The sequence below is a fragment of the Amphiura filiformis genome, chromosome 15, assembly GCF_039555335.1.
Source record: "Amphiura filiformis chromosome 15, Afil_fr2py, whole genome shotgun sequence".
NCBI classification, from domain to species: Eukaryota; Metazoa; Echinodermata; class Ophiuroidea; order Amphilepidida; family Amphiuridae; genus Amphiura; species Amphiura filiformis.
The window spans coordinates 16036755-16058539 of record NC_092642.1 but is presented as its reverse complement, the minus strand read 5'-3'; the positions used below and the strand labels follow the sequence as shown (position 1 = coordinate 16058539).

Genomic DNA, 21785 nt, shown 5'->3' with positions numbered 1-21785 from the left:
ATGTATCCCATTTGACATGCACTTATAGGTATATAAATAAATAAATAATTGTCTAATTTTATTAATTTAATAACTTATTTATTAATTATAAATAAAATGACACATGACTATTAAAAGTGAATCCACTTTCTATCTTTTTTATTTGATTCTACATTTTAACATTCAACAATATGATCGAAGAGAAAACACACAATGCAGACTATAGAGTGGAGTAGGAAAGATGGCCTTAGGCTGCAGGAGTTTTGGACTAACAATCAACAAATAAAGAAATTAAAAAATAAAGAAAAATACAGTTTATAAGTGAGGATTGTAGTGAGTAATCAATCCTGTTGATTAAATACATTTATATTGTGCTTGCTACTATCTACTATAGTATACATTGCGAACTAATATAAATTTTCTTCTTAAAATTATGTGCATATAAGCTGAGTTTATATAGCCAATTAACTAAAAACTGCAGTGTATTTCTTAATAATAAGCATGGGTAAAAGGCATAAAAGACAGAACAATTTGGAGTAATGAAATAAGAGTTGACAGGAGTTTTTGTTTTTTGCTGTTTCAATGTAGATTATCATCATTGATGGTTTGGTGGACTGCCATGAAACATGGATGTAAGCGTGATCCTAAAAATGCCTTTCACGTTGACCCAAACTAATTACAATACCTCTTCTACATTGAGGCTGGCTTTCCCTTTTTAAAGGGCATTTTGATTAGAAATGGCTAGCAATTTTACAGGCTAAGCTAGCTTGGCTTGCACATTTTGCATAGGTATGGACCATGGCTTTTCCATTGACCAAGCATGTGTCCTTTACAGAGCAACCTATGTAAATGATTTTCTTTCACTGTCTTGGTGTAGATTATTCATCAAGTATTAAAAACAATATTTTTGAAATCAATATAATACTGCAACGTAACCAAAATTTGCAACTCGCTCTGCTACGTTGCACCCCGCATTGCGCCATGATCAATCACACCATCATCAATTTATTGATCAGATACCTGATGAAGCCAGGTGAGTAGCAAAGTGAGTTGCAAATTTTAGTTCCAGTATTAATTTCAAAAATAATGTTTTAAACTACTAGATGAATAATCTACACCACAATAGAGCAAGAAAGTTGTTTACATAGGCTGGTCTGTAAGGGACACATGCTTGGTCCATGGAAAAGCCATAGTCCACACATATATGTGATGCAATCACCCAAAATCAGTCGGAACTCGGAAATATTAAATTTTTAGTTTCTTATAGGATAGTAAAAAACAATAACAAAGCTGCATTTTAAAGAAAACTCCATTGAAATTGAACAACCAGTTCCAAAGATATGAGCAATTAAAGGCTTTGCAAAAACAAAAGGAAACAAAGGTTAATATTTCCTTTGCTTGGCTATATCTCAAAATCAATATTTCTGAGTTCCAACTGATTTTGCATGATTGCATAACATAATGCAAAATATATGTATAAAAATCCTTCATATTTAAAAGGAAGAAAATATAGCAAGAAAGAAACAACAAAGTCCACTGCCAACAATAATGACTTTCTTACACTGTAAGTCTAAAGCCAAGAATTTTCCGCGTTGCGGAAATTCCGGTATTCGGAGGTAAAGTGGAAAACGCATTTCTGAGAAAAAAATTTAAAAAATAAGCAAAAACGACCTAGAAAAAGAAAAAAAGTACAATTGAAAATAAATAAATAAAATACTAAATGAAATGGGTCTTCAAAATTCATCAAAATAAAGTAAAATCCGTCATAGATTTACCGTACAACGCCTGTCCTTCAATTCAGTTTGAAGGGCGACTACAGTAAAAGTAAGATTCTTGTGAAATTTTATTATGTCAGAAATGTGCTAAAATTACAAAGCGGAGAAAAGCGGAATTTAGCATTTGTAAAGCAGAAAATTCTTGGCTTTATGTAAGTCCTCAATTTCTCTTCACAAGGATGGTCAAATAATTCCTCACTGTGATTGATCATCAGGGTTGAATGACCTTTTGATATTGAAAAAATATGAGCTTTCCACTCATTCAAAAATCTCCATTTGGATGGATGAAAATGTTGATGAGGTTATCGATTGGAATGTTTTCCTTTAATATTGGATAATAATATACAATATAGGGACCACACACCCTGAGCATAATATAACCGGTATCGCATCGTGTTTTGCTACACAATCTAGCCAAATTGCTATGCAATCACACAAACATATGTCATTGATATACATAAGTATTGCTATGCAAATAATACTTTGTCAGAATTTTGCTATGCAAAATTCTGACACTTAATAATGCCCTGCACTCACACACCTGTATGTCACAGCTGCTGAAAAGGAATTATTATATAACTCCAAATATTACTGCTTGCTCATTATAAATTTACACAAAAAATACATCTATAGATTGATAATAATAATAATACTATATATTTGAATTACCAAAATACAACAATATAATGGTGATATTACAAGTAAATGACAATTTAGGAAAGAAAAATAGTCCAAACACAGAGTGCTTTCCTGTTACATAACTTAACTTATAAAAGAAATCGCAAAAATATTAAAAGGCACTTTAAAAGTACCATTGTTTATGTTTATACACAAGCATGAAAACATGTGTGTTAATTTTACTTATGAAATATTCTGCAATTTTATGTACACTATGTCAATGTTTCATTGTCAATGTGTTTGAGTGTAACATATGTGACACAATCTGCTCCATGGAGGCCAAAGGCGGCAAATTTGAAATTGAGATATGAGGCAAAAATATGGAGTAAAAAACAATAAAATATATAAGAAAATAGACATCACAAAACCTTGTAACATTAAAACCAAGTATGCTAGACCTTTTTTGTGTTTTCAGTGTATGACAGCCTAGTGTTTGTTAAGGTAATAATTATAGAAACTCAATTTTCAAAACTGCCTGATTTGGTCTCCATGGACCAGACCATGTCATATATTGACATTACTTTGTAATATAAAATATTGATATTATTAATATAAAATATTGATATTATTAATATAAAATATTGATAGTAGATTTTAATATAAAAATACAGATTAAAGCCATAATATACGATTTGAGCCAAATTTGGTTATAATTTGCCAAAATTATGAAATAATATTACTACCTACTGTAGGTTTTCTGTCCATAAGCAGCAAGCATCAATTAAAAATTACTCTCTTGTCCTACAAACAATAAATTTGCATGATTCTAATGAAGTGTAAGTGGGGACATGTATAAACATTACAAATAACCAAATTCATTCAAAAGATCATACACTATGGCTTTAATAATAAGGGATTTACAAATAGAGAAATTTAACACCCTATTATTTTCATACATTGGTAAATATACTTTTACTCGTTACAAATCTGTGAATATAAACCTTCGAAAACGCAAAATGACCACCCATGGGCTACACGATTTGGAAAATGTGACGTCACCATGGCCTTGGCTAGCTGTGTGTAGCACAGAATAAAATGACCACTCGTGTTTCACACTTCACCTTTCCATTCACACAATATGCATGTGAATGCTTTGTCATTCAATGCATGAAGCATATGGCTGTGATGTCAATTTACCTCATCCCCAGGGCATAATGTAACCAGTATTGCATCGCATTTTTGCTACACAATCTAACCAGATTGCTATGCAATCACACAAACATATGTCATTGCTATACATAATATATAATTGCAATACAAATAAAACTTTGTCACAATTTTGCTATGCAAAATTATGACACATCCCATAAGGGATGAAATCAAAACTCGACCACCGGTTACCAGCAGTTGACACCACGTTCCATTGTTTAGAACAAACACATCCCATAAGGGATGAAATCAAAACTCGACCACCGGTTACCAGCAGTTGAACCATGTTCCATTGTTTAGAACAAACACATCCCATAAGGGATGAAATCAAAACTCGACCACCGGTTACCAGCAGTCGGATGGATCCGCTTTGAACCGGTCGAGTTTTGATCATTTGTACTAAAGCTTGTCAACAGTTTAAAATTGTTTTTGTTTGGCAAATTAAAAATTTTACTTGCAACTTGAATTTTCGCCATCGAGGCTATCTAATCCACTGCACTTCCCGCAGAGTCTGATCCCAAGGAGTGGGAGTGCATTCAAACTCTGCAAAAAATGCAGTGAACCAGATCACTGGATGGCAAAAGCTCAAGTTGTGAATCAAATGTTTGGATTTGTCAAACAAACGCAAATAATCTTATGATCTACAAAGCCGCTGATGCATCTGTTTACAGTTGCCAGTAGAATATATATATAAAGCGCAGTGATTTATAGTGCGCTACGCACAGGCACAACGTTCATTCCATCATTCCATAAACCATTTAACAACAAATCAGGGACTTTGCTGCTTCAAAAGCGCACACCCTAGACATTCCACAAATAACCATCGCAACCAGGATCAGCTCCCCGAGTTTCGTACCGGTTACAACGAGACAAGTAGCAGTTAGTCCCTTGTCCAGAGGAATTTCAAGCTAACTCAATTTTTCCATGAGAGCGTACTAGACACCGCCAGGGTTCGAACCGCAACCACTCACACCATAGTCGAACGCCTTATCGATTGAGCTAACTTGACTGCCTAAAGCAGTTTATATACATGGTGAGTTTTACATAATATCAGTAACAATATATAGGCTGTGAAATCATGTTGTTTTCCTTTAAAACTCTTTAAAGGAACTCTTTTTTTTCTTTTAACTCTTACATTTAAAATATACTTTAAGACATACAAAATGTTTTAACAGTCTACCGCTAATCCTAAGGTCCACTAGTGCAAGTATCCTAACCCTAAACTTTTTGACTAGCGACTCTTTTTATTTTTTTTAGACTTTTTTTTTGACTAGTGAACATTATTTTCAGACTGGTAAACCTTAAAGACTAACAGTCTGTCCCATTTTTTGGACTGTGTATTAGATTGGATTAGCGAATATTATTTTTAGACTAGCAACCTCTAGACTAGCAGGCAGTCCCTGTTTTAACATTATGTTTTGTTGAATCCAAGTGTGTAAAAAATATTGGATCCAAAACGTAATAATGATAAAATTGGATGCTTTACGCCAAATATTTATTGGTCTTCCTATGAGTTGTAAAATAAAAAACTAGACTACGTCTCATCCAATATTTTAAAACTCATAGCTCGACCAATAAATATGGGCTCAATCGATATAATTTTATATCAACACCGGGTCCATGTATTAGATCATGTTTACAATCTACGAGGGGGTATCAAAAAGTTTTAGAAATCGCCCAGAAGTGAAGGAGCTATATCAATGAAATTTTATCAGTACAATCACTGGTCTTATGTACACTATGGTGCAAAAATGGTCTCATAAGTATGTTTATTTTTTTTACAGGCGACGCTAGATACTAACAACCTGCTGCCCCAGTTACTGCGCATAAACTGCAAGATTGAGAAAATTGAGGCAAGCAGCGTTATTAAAATCCTGCATTTGAAGGGTTGCAGTGCCTAGAAAATCGATGATGAAATGAAAGTTATCGTCGGTGGTGATTGTGATATTGTCACTGTTGCTTTTTGGAAAATGAATTTTTATTTCATCACAGATTTTTTGGGCACTGTAACCCTTAAAATGGAACTTAATCATGCTACATGCCTCAATTTTCTCCATTTTGCTGGTTATGCGGTTACATAGGCAGGTAATGACATCTAGCGCCTGTAAAAAAAGTAAACATTCTTATGAGACCATTTTTGCACCATAGTGTACATAAGGACCAGTGATTGCACTGACAAAATTTAATTGATATAGCTCTTTCGCTTCTGGGCGATTTCTAAAACTTTTTGATACCCCCTCGTACATACAAGCTTGTTTTCATTTCAATTTTCAACCAAACTGGATTTGCTTCAATTGTATACTGCATAAATTGGCACGAAAGGGCTAGAAAAGAAACACATGTGTTTCCCACAGACTGTGAGTATCTGATGTCAGGGATTTTGAGTATTTCATTGCTTTTATTGAAGATGAAAATTATAATTGTTGTAGAATTGAGGTAGATTGGTTGAGGTAGACTTGTTGAGGTAGACTTGTTTAGGTGTGCCGTTTTCGTGCTCACAGGATGCTTTATGAGTGTTAGGCACCACGTTCAATTTGGTCCTATAGAACTATAACTATCGGTGCCCGATTAGGTACCGATGACTCTTAACATCGCTCCCTGGAGATATAATAAATTGTATCAAGCATAATAATTAAGAGTTGAATAGTGTTATTGTTTTTCATTTAAATAAAAAACAAATGCTCTGTACAAATATTCAGGGTACGATATAAAGTTTCATCGGCACCTGTTCGGGCACCGATAGCGCTATAGGACCAAAAAATAATATTGTGCCTTAGTGTTGTTGACTCCAGCTGGATATCTCTCAGTACTTGTTCTCAAATGGATTACCACCCAGCTTTGGGTACAGTGGTTTCAGGAGATTATCAAGCTTCCAGTATACCTACATAAGAAGACAGAGGGGGAAAAGAGAAAAAAGTAAAGACATATCAAACAGTACATATAAGAAATTATTTTGTAAATTATATCTAATACTAGAACTAAAATTTGCAACCCGAAACCAACAGATTTACAAAATAATGTTTTGAACTGCTAGATGAATTATTTACACTAAAATAAGTTTTTACAAGAGGTATCCAATATCATATTATTGCCCAAAATATTCCATGCAAGTTCTATTTTTTCACTCAGATACACTGATACAGTGTTCACTCTTTAAAAAAATTTGATTGAGCTAAGGCTGGAGACAGGGCGGGGTGATGATGGAGGGGGATACAGCGCTTTATTAAATCACCCAATTCAGGTTCTCAGTACCCCTAGTTACAGCTACTATGATAATAATTTTTTTTTGTTCTTTACTCAAAATGTTGAAATCGTGTCAGTAATAACTGTCAAGAAAGAAACCTCACTGGCTATTTTGGCAGTTTAACACAAGAGTTCTATGGAGGACTAAATGTCCTGAATATGACATTATCATATGTCAAAATTGGTCTGTTGACCTGACAAACACAACAAATTCCATGTAGGGACAATGTAAAAATTATAAATATCATGTATATGCTAAAAAATCAGGTTTGGAAAAAAAAATGAACCAATTTCATATTACAAAATCATACATTATGGTTTTAATTTGACCACATGGAGGGGGCACTAGCTGTTAAATCATCCAATTTTGCCTAGGTTTCTTATGCAAGAATCGGATGCCTTATTGTTCCAAGAGTACAGAGCCTTGCCTTTAAAAAGTTTTCCTGATTGGAGGAAACAGGATCCCTAAAGGGATTATTTTTGTAAGTTTTCATCCTTCCCATTCCAATTTCACCTGAATATTACCTTAGCTGCCTCCCTTTATCCCCTCTCAGTGATTACACCAGTGATAAGAGCCTTGGGCCTTACCTTTGTAATTTCACTGCTAGCACACTTTACCATCACACCACTGAGTTTCTCATGGCTATTTGTAATAGCATATTGAAGCGGACTTGCAGAAACAATGAGGTTGGGATCTGGTAGCTCACCTGAGTGAAAAAGAAAGCAACAAGAAATCAACCAATGGTTTACTCAAGCAATTATTAACTAATTAAGCCATCTTAATTTAATAGTTTTTGTCTCAAAGAACCGCATATAAGTAAAATCACCCATGGATCGTGTAAAAGTGGTGCGGTCTCCTCCCCTTAAATGCACCAACAACCAATAGGTCAACAGTCTTGTTGTCAAGACCGTTGATCAGCCAATCAGCGCATACAACACAGACCACGGAAGTAATAAAACATTAATTATAATACAAGACATTAAGCAAGCTAGGAGCTCTCCACTTCCCTTCTGATTACTTCCCCCTTGCAGATTTTATATCACAGAAGTTGACAGGGAGAACTCACGATTCTGGATGTGTAATTGGGGAAGCCACCATATTGGTTTGTTACTCATGGATAACAAACTATTCTACCTCAGTAGAACTTTTTTGTTGGTAAAGCCTGAACAATTGGCATCTTAAAAGCTAATGCCATGTCACTTGAAATTAAAGTTGACTATAATTAAAGACAGAATTAACAAAAAACTAGTTTGAGTCTGACTTCATCTGTCAATCAAACTCGGACATGGTTTGTTTACAAGTGTTGTGATGATTGCGTTTCTGAATGCTGTCATAAAACACCATGCCTTATGGTTAATTTTGCACCTTCAAATTAACAAACTATCTCAAAGTTAAGTCTTAGCAAATGCCTTCATGAAGAAAAGTTGTTAATTGCCATTTAAAAGCACCACTATTTTTCTGCTGAGTATTCATTTTCTATGATCGGCACCAGATGAATTGACCTTCTTTACGCGCTACTTACCAATCAAAGGTCATGTTTGGTTGACAGTGACATCAGACGCAGACTAGTCATTTTAATTTTGTCTCTGATTTAAGTTGAATCTCCAAATCAGAAAGGGAATCCTCTCCAATCTGAGATGCAATCATGGAAGAATCCAAGTTCTTTTATTCAAATTCTTTGATCTATAGGCTTACCAATGTTCTGTCCTTTTCCAACATCGTCTTTGATATGTTGTATCAGCCCAGTCAAGTCAGGCCCCAAGACAACACAAGATGCCACTATATTATAATGCTTCATGGTATCCTTGACTGATAGGTTCTCTGTGTTGCTCAATCTCATTGCATCTCGGTACACTAGATCAGTGCCCAAGAAAATGTTGTTGGTTGTTGAACAACTGTTGTAGAAAGACAAAGAACAGCACCAAGAATTATATGAAAAGTATAATCTCACAGAGGCCAAAAACCAGGGGAGCCTCCCTGGTTGAAGGTATATGGGGATATGGTTTTGGGTTTAGTTGATACCATTTGTATAGGTATCAATAAATTCAGTATCAGAAAGTCTGTGTGGCACATCCCTGTGCAATATTTTTTTCGAAGATCCCCGTTCCCCCATGCTCAAATATAGTCATTTGAATCACAAATTGGAACTGTTTTATGTTTCTTGTGGTTCTTGAGAGATATGGTTTAAAATTAAAAAGCGTGTGTAATAAATTATTTGGCAGGTACTGCCTAGTTACTTTGGGAGGCAATTGTTTGTGAATCAGTCTGTTCCCAGCCAGGGTAATAGTTAAAATGGACTATTTACCATTATAATGCATGCAAATATTCCTGTCATTTTTATTGCTGGTTAATAATAATAATAATAATAAAATATATTTTTGAGCGCCTGACAACAAAAACAAATTCACTAAGCGCTTTACAGAGCAAAATACATAAAAGCAAGAACATACAAATTATTTAAAAGTACAAACCAGCTGTACAGAAATATCATAAAAATAAGGTTACGTCATCTTAAATTAAGTACAATAATTAAACGATAGTTTGAAAAGATGAGTCTTTAAACATGTTTTAAAATTCTGCAGAGAAGAGATGCTGCGAATGTCTGCGGGCAGAGCATTTCAGATGGTAGGTGCAGCTACACTGAAAGATCTGTTGCCATATGTGACGGTTTTGTGAATGTCCGGGCGCTTAAGGAAATGTGCAGATGATGAGCGAAGTGTGCAAGAAGGATTATGGCGAGAAATGAGTTCATTGATGTAACCAGGTGACATTCCATGGAGACTCTTGAAAGTCATGAGTGCAATTTTGTAGGTGATGCGATGACGAACTGGTAGCCAGTGCAGATGGTGAAGGATTGGGGTGATATGGTCGTATTTTCTAGTGCGTGTGATGAGTCTAGCCGCAGCATTTTGAATTCTCTGCAGTTTCTCAATTTCAGTTGCGGGTAGTCCGTATAATAAGCTATTGCACAAGTCAAGTCGCGTCGAAACAAACGCATGGACCAGTCGCTCGATGGAATCGCGATCCAGGTACTTAGCAAGCTGCCCGATCTTATAGATAGCAAACAAAGCTGCCCGGACAACTGCTTTAACATGATCCTTCATGTCCATAGTATGATTGAAAATAACTCCCAGGTTTCGGTGGTGATTGCATTTGGCTCCTTCAAGCATGCGACGGTAGATTTTGCATTGATTCAGATACAATTCTTTGTCAATCTCAAGTCCAGTCTTGACCATTTTCCTTTCAAGCCGGCGTTTCAGCTGCTTCGCTTCGCGTAAGTCATCGTCATACCAAGGCGCATTAGATCTAAGGATAACAGTGCGCTCTTTCATTGGGGCATGTGTGTCAAGCAACTGTCGTAAGACTGTCTCATAATGATCCACTGATTGGGCAAGATTCTTGTGAACATCAGCTGGTGGTAAGAAAGTACTGATATCACGCGAGAACTGAGCGACATCAATGTTGCGTAACTTTCGCGAGCGAATCTTGATCTTAGCATGCTGAGGGCGAGATATGTTGACTTTACACGTGATAGCCTTATGGTCGGATGGCATGCCATTCAAAACAGTCACGTTTTCAACCAGAGTTTCATCTTTCCTTGAGATTACCAGGTCTAGCGTGTTTCCACATTTGTGGGTTCCACCAGGACTAAAGACATGTTGCTCAAACCCAGAAGAATCAATCAAGTCAAGAAATGTTGCTGCTTGTCGATCCGTAGGATCATTCACATGGAAATTAAAATCTCCAGTCATGAGAACATGTCCAGGGTGAATGATGATCTGTTCAAGAAGGTTTGAAAACTCTCTGAAGAAGATCGCTGGAGTCAATTTGTTCTCTGTGGGTGGTGGCGGTCGGTAAATTGTTAGCAGTCTGAAAGCCGAAGGTCCAGATGATACATTTGCATCCAAACATTCAAAAGAGCGAAACTCGCGAGGGTCGCTACACTTTACATCAAACCCTTTATGTGACAAAAGGCAAACTCCTCCACCCCTCTTTCCTACTCGAGGAAGGTGGTGCAAATCAAATTGAGGAAGAGTATTCTTTAGATCAGCTATAGGAAAGCCATCGCGCGAATCACCTTCGAGCCATGTTTCTGTAATCGACAGAAGATGTAATTTCTGGCTAATGATCAAGTCACAAATTGACGGTGTCTTTTTCTTAACAGAGGCAGCGTTCCATAGTCCAAACAACGCTTTGGGTTTGTTGACATGATCAGCTGATTTCACAGTCTTAATGTGAATTAGATTACTCGAACAGGCATTTCTCGTCGATGTTTGTAAACAACGTCGTTGAGAAACATGAGTCTTAATGGGAAATCTTTGACGCAACTTTCCACCGCGATAACCTCGTTTTGTCACGTTAGCGATCTTTAAGTATTTCAAGTGCTCCCATATCGATGAAATAAATGGGCGGCAGATAAAAGAGTTTGTCACACCTTGTCGTGCGTTCATCAGCATATCTCTACTGTAGCAAAGGCGACTCATCACATACAAAAAATTTCTAAGTAGGCAAAACGGAATCAAATTCGGCAACTATAGGTGACAAGCAATACACAGTACGATGTCAGTACGATAAAAAACATTAATGTCATATATTAAAACGATACGTTGAGTCAAATAACACAATCCATAAGATGCAGATCATAACTTACAGTCGTTAATAAGTCCAAAATATCACAAAGTAAGTTTGAAACGAGAAAATGATGAATTTACAGTCAATTTTTGCTGAGCGAAAATAAATCCAGTGCTGCCAACAAGGGCGCCACCATAAAATGGTTACTTTATCACATGACATTAACATTCCTACACTACAAGATTCATATTGGGGCCCACCTGCAGTGGTACTATGCAGAACCAGGGGAGTACCAGTGTAGTCCTAGTGCAGTGCCACTACTGCTGGGTCCAATGCAGTGGGAGCATTGGTACTGTGTAGGCACTCTGTGTGCACCAGTCATTTCAGCTTACCGAATGATTTTAACAGGACTTATCGTCTTAAAAATAACCTCTAATATATCCTCCCTTTTGAAAAATGCAACGCCCCTTGGGGCATTCAATCAAGGACATACGATAGAACTATATTTACCTTGTGAAGTCCCATCTCTCACCGTTAGCAACACGTCCTGATGTGATCCAATCAACAAATACCAGATTGGAATTCCCCTCCATGTGGAAATTCTGTAACAAATCATACACATGACATAAATCTCTAATTGAACATTTGTGGCACTCTTTGAAAATCATTACCATCAAGTTTGCTGGAAATCCAACAATCTGTACTAATTTGACCTCATAATATAACCTGTGTGATGATGACCTTGGAATAACCCTGCAGAATTTTGGTACCTGATGATTATCATTTACGTTGTTTAACTTTTCTTGTTTAACTTTTCTTATTATCATTTACATTAAATTTCAACAAAAAACCTTATTTCACCTCAGACGACCCTGAAGTAACCTTGTTCATGAAAATCCGTTGACCTAGGATGAACCCTATTGACCTTAAAGTGACTTTCAAATTTGATGACATATAGCCCTTGCATCATGGATATGACTGATCTATGGTCTTTTTCATGCCATTGGCTAAAATGGACTCCCAAAAAATTGCATTCACTGATAACAACGAAAGTATACAAAACTTAAAATTGTGCATATATTACAAAAGTGAAGAGTACGTCATTAAAATTGTCATTTAGTATTTTTGAAATAAAAATTTGGCCAAAAAAAAAAAAAAAAAAAAAAAAAGAAAAAAGAAGAAAAAAGAAGAGGAAAGCAGCAGTATTGACAAAGTTGAAGGCCCATTCAAATAAATGTAGCTTATTTCTGTAGACAAATTGCATTTTCATGTAAAATGTCCTATTTTGTCTTTAATGCATTAATTGTTTTGGCTTAGGGGTACTACACCCCTCGATAAATTTATGTCTATTTTTGCATTTTTCTCAAAAACTAATAACACAGTGGTAACAAAAGTTATGTATATTATAGGGGCAAGGAATTCAATTACTACACTGGAATTTCAGTAACTCAAGACAAGCGGTTTGTTATTTATGATAAGAAAAGAGGTACCGCTAGGATGTACCTCATTTCCTATCATATATACTGAACCGCTTGTCTTGAGTCACCGAAATTTCAGTGTAGTAATTGGATTCCTTGCCCCAATAATATACATAAATTTTGTTACCGGTATGTTATTATTTTTGAGAAAAATGCAAAAATAGTCACAAATTTACCACAGGGTGTAGTACCCCTTAACCACTTGCTGGCTATGTTAACACATCTATCTATGCTACTACCAAAGGTGCACAAAAAAAAATTTATGATTTTTATGATTTTCTGAATGAGCAAATCACTGAATGGGCCTTAAAGGACCACTACCTACATATCATAATAAGTATTTTCAAAATTCTGCTGATTTTTCATTCAGAAGAAATCCATTACTGAAAAACATTGTGAGTTTGTTGTTCCTTGCATTTATGACATTCATTCTTGCATTCTCCTAATAATATGTTTAAGCTTACCTGAGTCTGCTTGTACTTGGCATCTTTGAAGCACACCAATGGTTCCTGAATAATGGCCAGCAAACCTCTAGGCCCAACTGAACCAGTAAGAGACTGGGTGCTGGTCTTCCCATCAACAGAGTGATAAACCTGATAAAACAAGAAACAATGAGTATAATCACACCAATGATACATGTATTGGGTTATTTGAAACTATATACACCCCTATGGAAAACATGACTTTCATCTCCCATACAGGGGATGTAGATTTCAAATAGAGTCACCCATTTGAAATTCACACTCCCTGAGTGGCAGATTAAAGCCATGCCTTCCATAGGGGGTGTATGAAATAGCCTCCCTGATACCAGACCACCATTCCAGCAAACCTCCAGACCTACTTTTATCTGTAAGAAAAGGTTCCATTTTCTATTTGCTTTTGATCTGTATGTAAAATAAATAAATGTTGGCATTTATACAGCGCCTTTCACATGTATCAAAACACCTTACATTTATTTGCCGTTAGAATATGTCAGCTGCCATACAATGCCCAAGACATGCCTTTGGGCAGCACTCAATTAACAATATTCATAACAGCTCCCTATTTTACCCCTGGGTAGAGATAGGCAAGTAAAGCGCCTTGCCCAAGTGCAAAACACGGTGGCAACGCCAGGACTTTTAAGTCCTTTTAAAAACTCACAGCAATCCACCGATTGTGAGACTTCCAATGACTTGGACTCCACAGATTGCGAGGCAGAGCCTGCACCGCTGTGTCACTGTGCCCTTATGAGCTGGACTTGGAGGAACAATAGGAGGAATAGCAATTCTAGCAGTAATATCATTTTTTATGAGGGCACGGTGGCTCAGTGGTTACGGCCTTGGACTCATAATCTGAGAGCCTGCTCGACGTGCATTGGTTCGATTCCCCATCCAACCACCGTGTTGCGCCCTTGGGCAAGGCGCTTTGCCTCACTTGCCTCACCCCACCCAGGTGTAATGGGAAGCTGTTAGGGGTAGTCACAGTCATTGTACTGATGGACCCTGCGCCACTTGTAGGCTGCAAACATGGTTCCGACATATTCTAATGACGGTGGAATAAATGTAAAGTGCTTTGAGGCTGTTTACGGCATAAGGCGCTATATAAATATCTACATTTATTTTTTATTTTGAAGACTTATTTCATATTGTATGTGAATAACCCGGGTAAATAAATCAAATAATGATGACATTACCTTTGTGCTCCCCTGTGTGGTGAGTAATGCTGAGCAACCTTCCTCCACGTCAATTTGCAATGCTATCTCATCCCCTGATACCAGGCCACCTCCGTAATTAATGCTGTACACCCAGTGGCAATTGTTGCTGCTTGCAAACTGTGGAACCATCAACTTCAACTAAATAGAGATGAAAAATCAATAATATTTTTCTGTTTGATTGTTTTACAATATAAGGTCCTGTGTTATAAACTGGGGTACCTTTGTGTTACATGTCACAAATTGTTGAAAATCAGAGGGGGTGTGTCATAAAGTGCTGTAACATTTTTTCCATAAATCTGACAATAGTAAAAGTATACATTTTGGGATAGCTTATAATACAGGGATAATAACTTTTTGAGTTTCAAGTTGATATACAGGGTTGCCCAAAATATATACAGGGTGAAACATTAACAAATGAATACCCAAATATACTCCAGAATGTGACTTGAATGTTAAATTATGCCATACAAAGTTATACAGGATGTCATTAAATAGTAACACAACATAATTTCTGCTATTTAAATTGTAACATGGTAGAGTGACTACTCAAGTGATTCCCATAGTTATCTGTCTACCAACAGGATATGTATACTGTATGGTAGAGAGACTACTCAAGTAATCCCCATAGTTATCTGTCTACTTACAGGATATTTATACTGTATGGTGGAGAGGCTACTCGAGTAATTCCCATAGTTATCTGTCACTTACAGGATATTTATACTGTATGGTGGAGAGACTACTCGAGTAATTCACATAGTTATCTGTCTACTTACAGGATATTTATACTGTCTGGTAGAGAGACTACTCAAGTAATTCACATAGTTATCTGTCTACTTACAGGATATTTATACTGTCTGGTAGAGAGACTACTCAAGTAATTCACATAGTTATCTGTCTACTTACAGGATATTTATACTGTATGGTAGAGGGACTACTCAAATAATTCCCATAGTTATCTGTCTACTTACAGGATATTTATACTGTCTGGTAGAGAGACTACTCAAGTAATTCACATAGTTATCTGTCTACTTACAGGATATTTATACTGTCTGGTAGAGAGACTACTCGAGTAATTCACATAGTTATCTGTCACTTACAGGATATTTATACTGTATGAGGGCTATTTCATTATAAATGACACGTTCACAAAAATGGCTTTTATCATATCTGGTTGATATAATTAGGGTGATAATGCAGTGTTATTAACTTAATTCTAAGTATGCCACAAACTACAAGCTACATGAGCATTTTTACAGAATTCTGTCTATTTTTTGTATAAAAAAATTGCCAAAAGGTACATTTTTAACCCAATTTTGGAGTCCCATTTCATTTTGCCCATGTATTCTGAATTAATTCTTTGAAAAATTAGGCACATTCTATGGCAATGCGCTTGTTGCAATGAAAATATGATATGTGTGGAACATCATGCAAGTTGAATGGTGAAAATTGGTGCAAAATGTTAAAATTCAGAGATTCTTGCAAAATTGGCATTTTGCGTTAAATAAAAAAATGAGTGTCCTCTCCAATTCATGCCTCCATTTTTGTTAACATTAAAGAGGAAATATAAACCCTTACCCTACCTGTATAATCTGTGTTATATTACCAATTGATGGGACAGGGCACTGATTGAGGAATTCATTTATTTTACATACAGTAGACCACTTGTTCTTGATACCACAGTTCGCGTTAAAATTTGTCCTCTCCAGAACTGAAGTTAATTACTAATTGTTGAAATAAGAAGGGTTATATCATAGAATGTGAAATTTGTAGAGGAAGAGTGGTCTTCCTTCTACCAAGGTGGCACATGATTTGGTATTTGTTGCATTTTGCAAGCCTGTATCCACGATTCTGTTTGCAATTTAACAAATGTCCTCTCCAGCACAATTATGTCATTTCCATGAATTGGTAAACAAACTAAAAAATAAAAATTTCAAAGAGCCAAACCTACAAGAAATTTTTGCATTTTATTGCAAATTATGCTTACAAACCACTTTAGTGTTCAAATTATTGTCCAGTTGTTGAGAACACATAATGATATTATTCTGCATTGAACTTGGTTAGCTAAAAATTGCAATATTCCTAATTTAACCAGAATATTAACCCTGTTTGTAGTGGATTTTAAATGCTGGGGATCTTTTATGCAATAATATTGATGCAGCTATTTCTAAAGTTAAAGTATAACTTGGCTTATAAACGGATAACTTGGCTTATTATGTGTTAAAAAATGTGTCCTATCCAGAACAAATGACACAGGAGGGGTCTTTTATTTTAGGTTTTCCATGACTAGTACAACAGATTGACGCAGAATACTCACTTATGCATCAGTGTAGCTATTGGGCAGGACAAAATGACTATTTCATGAATTTTTCATGTGAAGATAAAGTTTATCCTTAAAAATATGTAGTAATTTTGCACCATTTATCTGGATTAGTATCAATTTACTAATTGTTTTATATTGAAACTGGCATATTTAAGACACTGAAGTGTAAAGGAACATACAACAATTATTACAGACTAAATATGAATAAGTATGAACCCAATGTTGGTTACATATACTCTTTCAAAGTTGTGTATTAAATTGTTTAAAAAAATGTCCCCTCCAGACGGCAGCTATGTTTTACACAGCAAAAATTCAATTTAATTTTTTTAATGGTTCCTGAGGGTTTGACGCTCTAATATTTTGAGAATTATTGACACACCATCTGAACTTTGAAATGATAATGAATTTGCATGAAATAAATGAGTTTGAATTTTGACCCCTTTTGGGACTCAATGTTGTCATTTATAATGAAATAGCCCATGATAGAGAGACTACTCGAGTAATTCCCATAGTTATCTGTCTACTTACAGGATATTTATACTGTCTGGTAGAGAGACTACTCAAGTAATTCCCATAGTTATCTGTCTACTTACAGGATATTTATACTGTCTGGTAGAGAGACTACTCAAGTAATTCCATAGTTATCTGTCTACTTACAGGAAATTTATACTGTATGGTAGAGAGACTACTCGAGTAATTCCATAGTTATCTGTCTACTTACAGGATATTTATACTGTCTGGTAGAGAGACTACTCAAGTAATTCACATAGTTATCTGTCACTTACAGGATATTTATACTGTATGGTGGAGAGGCTACTCAAGTAATTCCCATAGTTATCTGTCTACTTACAGGATATGTATACTGTATGGTAGAGAGACTACTCAAGTAATTCCCATAGTTATCTGTCTACTTACAGGATATTTATACTGTATGGTGGAGAGACTACTCAAGTAATTCCCATAGTTATCTGTTTACAGGATATTTATACTGTATGGTGGAGAGACTACTCAAGTAATTCCCATAGTTATCTGTCTACTTACAGGATATTTATACTGTATGGTAGAGAGACTACTCAAGTAATTCCCATATTTATCTGTCTACTTACAGGATATTTATATTGTATGGTAGAGAAACTACTCAAGTAATTCCCATAGTTATCTGTCACTTACAGGATATATATACTGTATGGTAGAGAGGCTACTCAAGTAATTCCCATAGTTATCTGTCTACTTACAGGATATTTATACTGTATGGTAGAGAGACTACTCAAGTAATTCCCATAGTTATCTGTCTACTTACAGGATATTTATACTGTATGGTAGAGAGACTACTCAAGTAATTCCCATAGTTATCTGTCTACTTACTGGATATTTATACTGTATGGTAGAGAGACTACTCAAGTAATTCCCATAGTTATCAGTCACTTACAGGATATTTATACTGTATGGTGGAGAGACTACTCAAGTAATTCCCATAGTTATCTGTCTACTTACAGGATATTTATACTGTATGGTAGAGAGACTACTCAAGTAATTCCCATAGTTATCTGTCACTTACAGGATATTTATACTGTATGGTAGAGAGACTACTCAAGTAATTCCCATAGTTATCTGTCTACTTACAGGATATTTATACTGTATGGTAGAGAGACTACTCAAGTAATTCCCATAGTTATCTGTCTACTTACAGGATATTTATACTGTATGGTAGAGAGACTACTCAAGTAATTCCCATAGTTATCTGTCACTTACAGGATATTTATACTGTATGGTAGAGAGACTACTCAAGTAATTCCCATAGTTATCTGTCTACTTACAGGATATTTATACTGTATGGTAGAGAGACTACTCAAGTAATTCCCATAGTTATCTGTCTACTTACAGGATATGTATACTGTATGGTAGAGAGACTACTCAAGTAATTCCCATAGTTATCTGTCTACTTACAGGATATTTATACTGTATGGTAGAGAGACTACTCAAGTAATTCCCATAGTTATCTGTCTACTTACAGGATATTTATACTGTATGGTAGAGAGACTACTCAAGTAATTCCCATAGTTATCTGTCTACTTACAGGATATTTATACTGTATGGTGGAGAGACTACTCAAGTAATTCCCATAGTTATCTGTCTACTTACAGGATATTTATACTGTATGGTGGAGAGGCTACTCAAGTAATTCCCATAGTTATCTGTCTACTTACAGGATATTTATACTGTATGGTGGAGAGGCTACTCAAGTAATTCCCATAGTTATCTGTCTACTTACAGGATATTTATACTGTATGGTGGAGAGACTACTCAAGTAATTCCCATAGCTATCTGTTTACTTACTGGATATTTATACTGTATGGTAGAGAGACTACTCAAGTAATTCCCATAGTTATCTGTCTACTTACAGGATATTTATACTGTATGGTAGAGAGACTACTCAAGTAATTCCCATAGTTACCTGTCTACTTACAGGATATTTATACTGTATGGTAGAGAGACTACTCAAGTAATTCCCATAGTTATCTGTCTACTTACAGGATATTTATACTGTATGGTAGAGAGACTACTCAAGTAATTCCATAGTTATCTGTCTACTTACAGGATATTTATACTGAATGGTAGAGAGGCTACTCAAGTAATTCCTATAGTTATCTGTCTACTTACAGGATATTTATACTGTATGGTAGAGAGACTACTCAAGTAATTCCCATAGTTATCTGTCTACTTACAGGATATTTATACTCTATGGTAGAGAGGCTACTCAAATAATTCCCATAGTTATCTGTCTACTTACAGGATATTTATACTGTATGGTAGAGAGACTACTCAAGTAATTCCCATAGTTACCTGTCTACTTACAGGATATTTATACTGTATGGTAGAGAGACTACTCAAGTAATTCCCATAGTTATCTGTCTACTTACAGGAAATTTATACTGTATGGTAGAGAGACTACTCAAGTAATTCCCATAGTTATCTGTCTACTTACTGGATATTTATACTGAATGGTAGAGAGGCTACTCAAGTAATTCCTATAGTTATCTGTCTACTTACAGGATATTTATACTGTATGGTAGAGAGACTACTCAAGTAATTCCCATAGTTATCTGTCTACTTACAGGGTATTTATACTGTATGGTAGAGAGGCTACTCAAGTAATTCCCATAGTTATCTGTCACTTACAGGATATTTATACTGTATGGTAGAGAGGCTACTCACATAATTCCCATATTTATCTGTCTACTTACAGGATATTTATACTGTATGGTAGAGAGACTACTCAAGTAATTCCCATAGTTATCTGTCTACTTACAGGATATTTATACTGTATGGTAGAGAGACTACTCAAGTAATTCCCATAGTTATCTGTCTACTTACAGGATATTTATACTGTATGGTAGAGAGACTACTCAAGTAATTCCCATAGTTATCTGTCTACTTACTGGATATTTATACTGAATGGTAGAGAGGCTACTCAAGTAATTCCTATAGTTATCTGTCTACTTACAGGATATTTATACTGTATGGTAGAGAGACTACTCAAGTAATTCCATAGTTACCTGTCTACTTACAGGATATTTATACTGTATGGTAGAGAGACTACTCAAGTAATTCCCATAGTTATCTGTCTACTTACAGGATATTTATACTGTATGGTAGAGAGACTACTCAAGTAATTCCCATAGTTATCTGTCTACTTACAGGATATTTATACTGTATGGTAGAGAGACTACTCGAGTAATTCCCATATTTATCTGTTTACAGGGTATTTATACTGTATGGTAGAGAGACTACTCAAGTGATTCCCATAGTTATCTGTCTACTTACAGGATATTTATACTGTATGTTAGAGAGACTACTCAAGTAATTCCCATAGTTATCTGTCTACTTACAGCATATTTATACTGTATGGTAGAGAGACTACTCAAGTAATTCTCATAGTTATCTGTCTACTTACAGGATATTTATACTGTATGGTAGAGAGGCTACTCAAATAATTCCCATTCGCTACTTGCACGGTTCCGCCATTATGCACTATGTGCGGGGAGAGCCTCGAACTGGCAGCATACATGAAAGGAAGAATTATGTAACCTTACACAGAGCGTTATGACTAGTTCAATTCCCATTCATGTATGCTGCCAGTTCGAGGCTCTCCCGCACATAGTGCATAATGGCGGAACCGTGCAAGTAGCTTAATAGTTATCTGTCTACTTACAGGATATTTATACTGTATGGTGGAGAGAATACTCAAGTAATTCCCATAGTTATCTGTCACTTACAGGATATTTATACTGTATGGTAGAGAGACTACTCAAATAATTCCCATAGTTATCTGTCTACTTACAGGATATTTATACTGTATGGTGGAGAGACTACTCAAGTAATTCCCATAGTCATCTGTCACTTACAGGATATTTATACTGTATGGTAGAGAGACTACTCAAGTAATTCCCATAGTTATCTGTCTTCTTACTGGATATTTATACTGTATGGTAGAGAGGCTACTCAAATAATTCCCATAGTTATCTGTCTACTTACAGGATATTTATGGTGGAGAGACTACTCAAATAATTCCCATATTTATCTGTCTACTTACAGGATATTTATACTGTATGGTGGAGAGACTACTCAAGTAATTCCCATAGTCATCTGTCACTTACAGGATATTTATACTGTATGGTAGAGAGACTACTCAAGTAATTCCCATAGTTATCTGTCTACTTACTGGATATTTATACTGTATGGTAGAGAGGCTACTCAAATAATTCCCATAGTTATCTGTCTACTTACAGGATATTTATACTGTATGGTGGAGAGACTACTCGAGTAATTCCATAGTTATCTGTCTACTTACAGGATATTTATACTGTATGGTAGAGAGACTACTCAAGTAATTCCC

At 35.7% G+C, this 21785-nt stretch overlaps 1 protein-coding gene across 3 annotated transcripts in view; it reads right to left on the bottom strand.

The window, feature by feature from the left end:
- Positions 1 to 121: 121 nt before the first annotated feature.
- The window catches only part of LOC140171303 (uncharacterized), a 55613-nt gene continuing 33949 nt past the window's right edge, over positions 122 to 21785 (bottom strand). For all 3 annotated transcript variants that reach the window (XM_072194538.1, XM_072194537.1, XM_072194536.1), the window contains exons 3-8: positions 14548 to 14706; positions 13340 to 13468; positions 11908 to 11999; positions 8521 to 8720; positions 7413 to 7531; positions 122 to 6462 (exon numbers count right to left, since the gene is read on the bottom strand). In XM_072194538.1, coding sequence (XP_072050639.1) covers positions 6385 to 6462; positions 7413 to 7531; positions 8521 to 8720; positions 11908 to 11999; positions 13340 to 13468; positions 14548 to 14706 — 777 coding nt within the window. In that variant the 3' untranslated portion in view covers positions 122 to 6384. The remainder of the gene's footprint in view (positions 6463 to 7412; positions 7532 to 8520; positions 8721 to 11907; positions 12000 to 13339; positions 13469 to 14547; positions 14707 to 21785) is intronic.